Source organism: Cryptotermes secundus, unplaced genomic scaffold (assembly GCF_002891405.2).
Source record: "Cryptotermes secundus unplaced genomic scaffold, Csec_1.0 scaffold21, whole genome shotgun sequence".
NCBI lineage: Eukaryota > Metazoa > Arthropoda > Insecta > Blattodea > Kalotermitidae > Cryptotermes > Cryptotermes secundus.
In genome coordinates, this window is record NW_019742548.1 from 1883611 (window position 1) to 1895181 (window position 11571).

The window sequence follows — 11571 nt, forward strand, 5'->3', positions numbered from 1 at the left end:
TTTGTCCTCCATCTATAGCAACTACAGCTGCTCAACACTCTTAACAAAACTCAGACCACACATGGGGTCCAAGTGTATGTGACCAATGACCTCTTGCCAGCTGCCTTTAGCTTGCATAATCAATCCAAAGACTTTTTCCTGTCCAACTCATCTAAACGTCACAGTGAGTCTCCTTATTCCACAGTCCTTCCCCCTCCTCTGGCAACTGTGGGCCTGCAAGTTAGTTTTCCTTTTGTGTATGCTTTCTCAAACTTTGTAGTAACCAAGATCAACTATGAAGGGCACAACAATTTTACAGCATAACAATGTATTCCACTATATATATTTGAAGGAAAATACATTGCCAAACTCCATAGTGTTATTTTTACCAGTAAAACACTTCCACATTTTATGGATCTGAGAAACTAAAGAAAATAACAAATCCAAAGGTACAGCACTTACACAGACTCCCTGTGAATTGAACCCAGGTCTCCAATGTAAGAATCCAGCACCTACCCATCTGAGTTCTGACACACACTGTGTATAAATGTTTGTCACCAGAATTTTTTTCCAGGAAAAGGCCATTTAAGACCGTTTTTACTAACTGCTCCAGAGTATGCAAGACAAAAGAATATTTTTTTCAGAATACTCTCATTTTTTATATTAACAGTAAATTTCCTTCTTTTCTTCACTTTGTACTTTTCTTTAAATCTATGGGTTGGAGGGGAGGAAGAGGTTTTCCTTGGCCCCCCCCCTTACCTGCACCCATGCTAGTATAAGGAAACTATGATTATCTTCAATTAATTCACTCATTGGGGAGTGGAGCCCAACTGGGTTCACTAGGCACAGCGGCCACTGATTGGCCTATTGTAGCCTGCCCCGGGTGATTATGATGATGGAGAATTTGGTGGAATGAAGACTGGCACGGGAAACCAAAATACTTGGAGAAAACCTGCCCAAGCACCATTCTGTCCACCACAAATCCCACTTGACCAGACCCGTGATTGAACCTGGGCCGCTGCGGTAGGGAAGCCAGCTACTAACCGCTTGAGCTATGGCATGGCCAGAATATTATCAAACTTATAAAATGTTTATTCTTAACTTCCCAAACAACCCTTACAGAAATTTATGATAACTATCTTTGGTACATAATTGTCACCCTTTAATGAAACATGTGGTTTTAGTGATGAATATCTCTAATTAAATGCACATGCTGTGTAATATAAAACTGCACTTCACCCCTTACTTATAACAGAAGACTGTCATCTACCTGTGTGTGGCACTGTAGATGAATACAGCACTTTATCATCCTTTTGTATACATGGTCATCTATTGCAGCTCTAGGTATTGGCTGACTGAAGAAATCACTGACCACAATAGCTGCTTCAAGATAGTATCTCAGTGACATAGCATGATGTCCTAATACTGAAAACCAAAATTTTATTCAATAAATACAAGTAGCAAGAGCAGAAATGTCCACTCCAAACTGGAATACACATATTTTTCAAATACATTCTTTACAATTTCACACACCTTGCTGGCCTTAATTTTTAAACATTCCTAATATAAAATCTTACAGCACGAAAATTAAAACTTATTTCTCCTTTGTAACATTAAATGTGTGATATCACTGATTTAAGTCTCATAAAGAATATCTTTCTGAATTAATTTAACTTATGCACTCAAACAACCTTCCTCTTTACCTTTCACTGCAATAGCTTGTTACAATTTGGAAGATGTTATATTTAAATTTTCAAAAGAATATTAAAGATGTATTGAATCGCATCAGTTTTAATACAATTTTTGTTACAATTTAACTTAATTAGCAAAATCAACTAGTATTTAAATCAGGAAGCATATAATTTATTCAACAATAGAAATAAACAAAAGAATGTGAACAGTCATGTAAGCAAACAAACCCAACCCAGTTTGAAGCCTGGCAAAGACACGATAACATTTAGTGAAATATGGTCACTGTCAGTTTGGAAAATTATCCAAAGTAGAAAGGAATACAGAAACCTTCTGACTTGAGAGTATGTCACTGATTTTCCCTCAGAGGAAAGTTTTAGTGACCCACTGGTTGAAATACCAAGATGACAGAAATGAAATGATCTATAAATCTCAAAGGGCTCCTCTCATTCCCATGAAAAGAACTTGGGAATTAAGATCCCAGATACTTGACAAGGGACAATGAATGAATGAATGAATGAATGAATGTCCCTTGCACTGTGACCATCAGTGATCTACTGTACATTCCCCTGTTTCAGCCTTTGAACAATCCTGTACTTTGAATGAAGTGTAGCACCTTCCGTAAAAGGATGTCATGAGAGTCACCTGGCTCTACACTGTGGTGACCCAGGGGATGAAGCCTTAAGTAAGCTACAGTCTCACAATCACACAGGATACATGTGGATGATTCATCTTTGTCAAGGCACCTTTCACAAATGGGACTATTCATTAATCCAGATCCAGAGATCTGGGTCCGATTCCCGGCACTACCAGGTTTTTTTCTGAGAAGTAGTGGGTCTGGAATGGAGTCCACTCAGCCTCATGATGAAAACTGGGGAGCTATTTCAAGGAAATAGCGGCTCCGGTCTATAAAACCGAAATTAACGGATGTGGGGATTCATTGCACTGTCCATGCAACACCCTCTATCTGCAAAAGTTGGCACTTAACTTTGCGGATGAGCAGCAGTCGTTATAGCTCACTTGCGGACTAAAACCACTGAGTTCTTTTTTTTTTTTTTTTTTTCTTTTNTTTTTTTTTTTTTTTGTCCTTTCATGTGACAGGGTCCTGGAAGTAGTCATGTCATCCACAATAACTGGATTCTATTTAGTTTTAACAGTTCCTTGGTTCTTCAGGCATAGGGTTCTTATTTATGATGGTCTGTTTCCCAATCCGACAGCCTTCTTGGCAATCCCTGCTGTAATGCCACATGCTGCTTCTGGTTCTATGAAAGGAAATCTGGATCCCAGTCTTGTGAATTAATCAGCATGACAAGGGACATTAGCACTAAGTCAAGTGCCATGTTACACCCAAAAAAATTGATGTGACAAAGTTTTGCTTTTCATTCTGACTACTTAATGTCTGGAGACCTTGTTTAAACTTTGTAAACCCCAGAGTGTTCATTTGTTCTTCAATGAAAATGCAGGTTGCTTAATGGCAGACTAGTAGAAACAGACATACAGTCAAACTTGGTTACATCAATCTCAGTTGCAGCGATGCCTTGGCTATAGCCATCTTGTACTGAGTGGTACTAATCATATATCCATAAAACACATGTTTTTGTACCTATCTTAGAATGACATATATGGAATAACCAACTAATTTATGACATCTGGCACCATTAAACTCCACTTCTTTGCATCAACAGCTAAAAATTAAACGATACTTCCTCCTACCCTCTGTGTCAATGACCCATTTAAACAATACCACATGACCCTGAGTATTCTAACTTCTCAATACCCTCAGAAAATGTATGGAAAAATTAGCTTTACTAACAAACAGCTTTCAAGAAATATGTACATACCTTTAACACTATCACTTCTATACTTACTTTAAGATCTAGCTTACATTTAAAGTGAATTTTAGTGCTAAACAGAATAATCCCTTCATCAGTTAGTACAGCACTTGTTTACAGCATAATTTCTCTGGTCTGCATTAAATATTCTGTGAAATATCAATCCCATACTTCACTGATATGAGCCAGTAATTTTAAAATGGACAACCTATTACTGAGCAAACAGCCATTCCAAGTTTGTGTGTAATACTGTATCCAAAGGTACAAAATTATAGTTTCAGTATTGAGTAAACAAAATTTTATTTTGTTTTTGACACCTGTATGTTTTCTCCTACCAAGCTTCACTTGAAACACAACCCATTACAGCTGAGCGCTCATTCACTCACCAGTAAAACTGAGCTACCTAGCCATCTCACTTCCACCATTCAATATCACGGCAAGCACCCCAAGAGATTGAAGGTGGAAACTTGGATAAAAATAAAAAGTGAAGCAAGTACAATGTTATTCACACTAGCTCATCATAAAACATTCTTCCTTGTATACTGTTAAACATTCACCTTGTTGACAATGTTCAAATAAACACTACAGGGTTTCATGAGATGTATATTTAATGTTCACTTTTTTGTATAATGAGCTACTTGAAAAAAGTGGGTTCAGTATGAGATTCTCATATAGTAGGGTTTACAGTTAACCGATAAAAATAAAAATTAAATTTACTTGATAACTTTCAGTGTAGACACAAAAATGCAGATTTAACTGAAATTTTATCAGTAGTTTTAGAGATGAAACAATCAGACAAACAGGCAACAGATGTTTTCTAAGTGTGTGAAAGAAGTTGTTCCTATGCATAATTAACTAAGCATTATGCCATGAAGGCGTATGGGAGGTGGATGTACAGATCCACATGTTCTTGACCTCGAACTAGTTGGAAGTGAGTGGTCAGCTTCAGGCCCTGGCTGCTTTACACCCACTGAAAAGAGCCCCTGGTACCCACTGGATAGGAGGCTGGGTGGGCCCTAGAACCTATCTGAATCACATGGAGAGGTGAAAATTCTTGACCCTACGAGGACTTGAACTCCAACCTCCCCCCCCCCCAATCCAGCCAGTAGCCAGTCGCTATACTGACTGCACTATCCTGGCTCCTATCTCATTGTGGGTTCATTTCAAATACTTTCAATATAGTAACTGCATTCTGGTCTGTCACACTAGAATTATGAACTTTGTAACAGCAGTTCCTGAACATGTTGAACTTATGCCTTCTGAAGATGGTCAGCTGATCGAAACATGTAAAGGCGATAAATATCTACAAACTGAATCACACTGGATGGTGTTAACAATTATTCTGTAATGAAGATAACATAATGAAGTGCATAATTTACTCCCTTCATTTAATTATTACTCTTAATACAAGTATTCCAATCAAGATTATGGTTTCTTAGACACATATGCGGAAGAAAACTAAAAACTGGAGCTCTGAAAGGGAACTCTTGTGGCAACAAATTATTCAGGAATCCAAGGGACAGGGAAACAGGTTGTAGTGTGAACTGGATCTCATGGTTAATGGTGAGGCTTCTTTACAAAGATCTAATGATCTAATCATATGTTCAGCTGTAGCAGAATTATAAAATGCGTACCAAAATTAAGGTCTCCCATAACTTTCAGCCAGGATACATTTGTTGGATGAAACTGCAATGCTTGCAGCAACAGCTGTGAAAGAGCCTCACCAACTGATCTCACGTTATAAGAATTTGCACTGAAACACACAATGAATTAAAATACTATAACTAAAGAATAAGGCAGAATGCAAAATACACTTTCAATTAACTTACACCGAAGAGAGCTTTCAAGGTTTAAGGTTTCCCCCCTACCTAAGCACCATACTGTGGAGGCATACAGCAAATTACTTACTCATGGAGCTGAGCTCTTCTGGAGGAGCCGCCAATTCTGCAGCTACCCAAGAATTTCCCAGCATTTTATGGAACCCAAAGGTTCATCACCGTGTTCACAAGAGCCCTCCACTGGTCCCTATCCTGAGCCAGATTTATCCAATCCATACCATCCAATCCTATCTCTCTAAGATCCATTCTAATATTGTCCACCCACCTATGCCTTGGTCTTCCCTGTGGTCTCTTTCCTTCTGGCTTTCCCACCAATATCCTATACGCATTCGTCTCCCCTATTCATGCTACATGACCTGCCCACCTCATCCTCCTTGACTTGATCATTCTAATTATACTTGGAGAAGAGTACAAGTTATGAAGCTCCTCATTATGCAGTTTTCTCCAACCTCCTGTCACTTCATCTCTCTTCAGTCCAAATATGCAGATATGGAAGTAAAACTCTGAACCTGGGTCATTAGGTGGTGGTAAGAGGCCAATGTCAAGTCTGGCTGATTTACTGCCTCCTTCCCTGCAAATAGGGCTTAGTACCTACTAAATAGAAGTTGTGTAGGCTCACATGATGGTGCAGAACAACCCTGTAGTGGAAACTGAATCCCAGTAAATGAATCTGTGGCAAGTCACATTACTGAGTGAGCAATCATAGCTCCTCTTACCTGAAAGAATATCATCTTAATATCTGTGACTTGATTACACAGTGTGACAATACAGTTCCCAAACTGACACTATTACAGCAGTATTACTAATGCCATCATCTATCAGGGATGAATGGGACTAGCTAGAGAGAATGTCTATTTATAAGATGTGCAAGTTTCAAATTCTTAGGTTGATGCATATGAGGATTACAGTTGTTTTGGTAAAGTCAGCTTTTTATCATGTCGAAGGAACAAAGAGCAGTGATTTAAGTTTTGTGTAAAATTAAAAAAAAAAGCTATTGAGAAGTTTTAAATGTTGAAAAGTGTGTATGGTGAAGAATGCTTATCAAGAATAAATGTGTCTGAATGGCATAATAGGTTCAAAAGAAGCTCAGAAATTGAGAATGCAAAAATCATTTTCAATTTGGTAAACAAAGCAAAATCACAGAGTTAAGTCCAGCGAGTAGGAAGGATGGCGAATGATAACCTTGTTGTTAGTCATAAACTCTGTAGTTTTCAGGGACATTGGGTGGGTGTGTTGTTGTGATGAAGTTGCAATGCAGCACATGTTCAAATTTTCTGTTAACATCTCTGGGCAAACTCCATAACTGATCCAAACAGTGTCTGTGAGCTCATGGATTGTTCAGCAACGGTCTTCATGAATGAGTTCCAGATATTCCAACATTTTCTGTCATTTTGCTGGTGCTTGGTCACCCTGAACGTTCATCATTGTCAACTGACACTTGACCAACCTTGTACCATGAATTTCACTCAAAAACTGCTGTCCAGCTTAAAGAATGTTCTTCAAAAGCCTCACAAAGCATTTCAAGGATTTCGGTAGTGGATTTATTGAGTTTCATGCAAAACTTGATGCAGATGTTGTTCGATTTTGCCATCCATCGCAGGAAAAATAAAACACGTAGTCGAAAAAGCACTCGTGTAAGAACAATACGTGTTCACAGCATGCTGTCACATGGCAGACTGATGCAATAGGCTTTTGCAAGTGTGACCTTGGCCTCCCCTCTCATTTACTTTCACCGAGGCAGTTACAACAATAACAGTCCAGGAACTTTCCGATACCACCTCACATGTCTAGAACGGAGAATATGAAGCTACAGTCATACCCAAATAATGTGTATCATATAGTCTTAATGGTGGTAAAGTTATTAAGCACTATGCCATGAAGACATACAGAGGACTGCATGTATATATCCATGGTTTCTTGACCTTGGCACTAGTTGCAGGTGAGTGGTGGGTCAGCTTCACGTTCCGGCTCCTTTACCCCCAAGAAAAGGCCCCCAGTTAAAAATAAATGTACACATATCTGATACAGTTCCGGTATACATTTCCCTTCACTTCATAAATGAGTAAGAGAAACATCATAAATTTTGTTAAGAACTAAGCGCCTTTACATCATGTTTCCTTAATAATAACTGTTCATGACAATTCATGATTTAGCAACTTTTGAACAATAATTGTACCTAACATCAACGATCAAGCAACCCTAGATGACAATATACACTGATGAACTACTTCCTATAAGTTAATATGGAAACATGTCTGTCACCTCAATTTACATCATTCAAGAGCCAATTCCACCCATATAATAACATGAGAGGTATCAGGCTCCATCAAAGACTAAAAATGAGTTTATCCCAATTCTGATTAGCAGTGCTGACTGAAGCATTACAGAGAAGAAATATACTGGTTCTCTCATTTGGTTCTTATGAATTTAAAGTGAATACCTGCTGGCCTGTAAAAGTACTTCCACGTGATTTTGATAATTTCCTTACACCCTCCACATATATTTTGTTGTAATTCCTACTATATCCTATTCCTACATCACAGATTTTATTTTGAAGTCGTCACTCACACTGTTCATGCATGGAACAGCCCATTCTTATACACAAATATGTTAAGCCACTTTTCAAAGAACTCACTCTACATACATACTTGAGAAACCCTTATCTGTCACCATGCTTACTTGCTGACAACTGCTGGCCACAATCCAGCATAATCCACACTTAACTCCAAACTTGGCTCATCTCTCAACACATTATGAAGACGAGCTAGCAGGGAAATCACAACAGCAAGCGCTGTACTGTCTCGCAGTCTTGCTAAAAATAGTGTCAATGTGGCACGAGTATGAGTGGAACTGTTGTTTGGAGAGTCACGATGAATTAGCGTTGTTGTTCCTGATGCTGTCCGCTTCTGCTGAGGACTGGGACCAAATATGGGCAACACTGCAAAGAACAAGAAGTATCTCCATCAACTGCAAAATGATCTTGGCTAACAAAGTATCTGCCTAAATGGTAGGAAATATAAATATTCATCTTTGAAGACTATGTAGAAGTCACAACAATGGTTTCATCTTAATCAACTGCAAAATGATCTTGGCTAACAAAGTATCTGCCTAAATGGTAGGAAATATAAATATTCATCTTTGAAGACTATGTAGAAGTCACAACAATGGTTTCATCTTAATTAAAAAAAAAAGCCTCTTCTTCTGCATACACAAAATTGTATAGTCAGTTCACAAAGGGTTAATGTTACTGTGCCAAAATTAATCACAACAAATTAACACCATCTGAAAGAATATCCATACAAAAAGTCCATCATATCTTCTGTATTTACATGCATTGTATGTGACTGGTTGACAATGCCATAGCTAAGGCAGATCTTGGCTTCATAAGAGATCTGTGGTAGACAAAATGGCACTGGAGCACGTCTTTTGCTGAATTTCTTTGGTCTTCTCCTGCTAAGCATTATTTCACCACTACTCCATTTTCATGAGATGTGCACAGGCCCTGACCACATAGCACACTACCACATCCCTGGGCTTCAAGTTGGAGGCTTCATCTCTTACCCAGCACTTGGCAAGAAAATTCTTTTTATGATATTCTGTAGCTTCAAAATATTCAGGGACAGAACAAATCAATATTCAGGCAGGCATGGAATCTACCCGTGCATGCACCCTACCAACACTCAGAAGTGACCAGGTGCTAGTAAGACTGGCAAGCATGACAGATCCCAGAAGAAAGATGGAGCATGGTAAATTTTGAAAAAGGGAACTGGAATACTTCAAGCATCAATTAATATCACAATTTGCCAAAAATCTGAAATATTGGTAACAAAAACACTGCAGATGTTAGGAACAGCATATCAGAAACAAATGAGATTCATCATATTCAAATAGTATCAGATATTCAAGGATGGTTATAAATTGTTATTAAGATGTGCACAATAGACAGCCTGCATCACGGAACCACAATAATGTAAGGCAGGTGAAGGAAGCTGTGCAGTCTAATCTTCAGATGGCAGAAAGTTGCAGAGAAAGTTGGAATTCTGATTCATAGGTACCACATCATTCTCAGTAAACATTTGAAAATGCATTCAAACATATCATACTAAAAACTCAGGAACAATGCAACCACACGAAGATCAATGGTGAACTCATCAATACAGCAGGTAACAATTTATGCTTTCTCTGATACGGTGGCACAGATAACAAAACCTAAAATCTCCTGTACAATCCATAAATAAATTACAATTTTTCATGTGGAAGTCTCCACTGTCATCCAGAGCCACAAAGCTCCAGCAAGATCACTTGAAAGGAAACCACTAGAAGCAATCTGTAACTGGCACGGTATTATGCACCATGAAAGTGCTACAGCCAACAAGAAGTATATGGAGGTGCTTATTCGCCTAAGGCACAATTTGACTGAGGCATCCCAAAGTACAGGAAGCCAAAGACCGGGTGCTCCTACATTACATACTCCAGCATAGTACTGAAGTGGTATCCCAATCTAACTCTATGCAATATTTATCCATTTCCACAGCAGATGAAGGGTACCTACGACTTTACGATGTAGATGCAGATAAGAAGGTGCTATAAAACACTGGTACCTACCTACCAAACTACATGTTGTCCATCTCACAAGACTGTACTCTCATTATTTAGATGGTTAATGTAAAGCACTTTCTTACAAGCTTATGTTCAATGTTTACACTGACATACCTATCATGTAAAAATCTGCTGTCCTCTTACAGAAAGTATACACAACCTACTTTTTATGCCATTACTGACGGATTAACTTAATTTAGTTTTATTATCTCACTACTGTAATACTTTTAGACATGGCTATACGTTCAAAACATCATTCCCATAGCCTGCCATTTTTGATCACGAGACAAGCTTCTGCAACCAAAATTTTAATGTGTCTAGAAATACTAATATTTCAATAAGGTTTTCTTTTTTCATCATGCTGCCTGAATTACTCCCTACTGGTACCATATTATGACAGCATCAAGTGACTGGATAGTAAATAATGAATTGGAAAGGATGTGAAAGGAAATTGTGACATAATTTAAAGTATTATCCCAGAATTTGCCTGTCAGGACTGTGGAAAGCCACGAAAACCTTAGGATAGTTTGTGCCCTGGTTGATACTCGAATTGAGCATCTTCCAAATACAAGAAATAATCATTACCATTTGAACCAACTTACTAGAATTTCAAGCATTAGACAAAGCAAAAATTACAATGGAAGTTTCTGGCTGCAGACTTGAATACAATGATCATAATACTACACTCTCTTTTCTTACCTATATCCCAGGCATCTCTGGACACTTTCTTGTTCCCTTTATACTTTGCTATGTCCAGACAGGCATATGCAACAGCAGCAGCAATTTCAAAGTAGTTCCAACGTTTCTCCAGACCAGTCAAGTATTCCCATTCACCCAAATTCAAGAGGCAAATGGCACAGTGCTCCATCACTTCCAGGCGAGGGATAACACTATCTCCAGACTGTAGAGCCAGCAGGCACTGCTTGCAATCAGCAGCAAGAGTGCCAGTATCTGGAACAATTTATACCATGTAAACTTCACACCCAGGGTAGCAACGAAAAGCAAAGGTATCCCTGTAACAGGCCGTGGAGGCCCATAGAGTTGTGAGATGTTGAGGTTCCCACATTTTCTAGACAACTGGCTCACAGATGGTGGTGAGGTTGCCAGCGTTATGTGCTGGTCGCCCTTTACAAGCAGAAATATTCCTAGTTCTCATTTCTGTTAGAGGCTGAGTCGACCCCAGGGCAATAATGCAGCTGGAAGGATTAGGTAAACTGAAAAAATCCACCTACCCAGGGTAGCAATAGAAAAAAAGATAATGCAACCCTTATTTAATGTTTCCCATCATTTAACATTCAGTTCCAGTGATCCCATGTCAAAAACCTCAATGATACATTTTCATCAATTAAATTCCTTAGTGTTCAAATCCACTGCTCCCCAAAGAAACTTTAAAGGAGGGCTTACTGTATTGAATTGAATTGAATTTATTTACATTCTATAAATCCTAAGCAGGTTAGTACCTTTGGATACAGAACAAGTCAAAAGGTTACATACATAAGTACAGGCAATTTTAGCTTAAAAATTAATATAACTTAATTTTACATCATTCTCTATTTACATTGAAGTATTCATCTAAAGAGTAGAAGGAATGAGCATGTAGATAATTCTTTAACTCTGATTTAAACTTTTTAGTA

At 38.3% G+C, this 11571-nt stretch overlaps 1 protein-coding gene across 2 annotated transcripts in view; it reads right to left on the minus strand.

The window, feature by feature from the left end:
- Nucleotides 1-11571, minus strand: part of LOC111873240 (integrator complex subunit 8) — a 52863-nt gene that overhangs the window by 9965 nt on the left and 31327 nt on the right. For both annotated transcript variants that reach the window (XR_002844367.1, XM_023867785.2), the window contains exons 11-14: nt 10637-10888; nt 8018-8276; nt 5135-5253; nt 1250-1404 (exon numbers count right to left, since the gene is read on the minus strand). Coding sequence is in view for 1 of the 2 variants with exons in the window: in XM_023867785.2 (XP_023723553.1) it covers nt 1250-1404; nt 5135-5253; nt 8018-8276; nt 10637-10888 (785 nt within the window). In the remaining variant the exon portion in view is untranslated. The remainder of the gene's footprint in view (nt 1-1249; nt 1405-5134; nt 5254-8017; nt 8277-10636; nt 10889-11571) is intronic.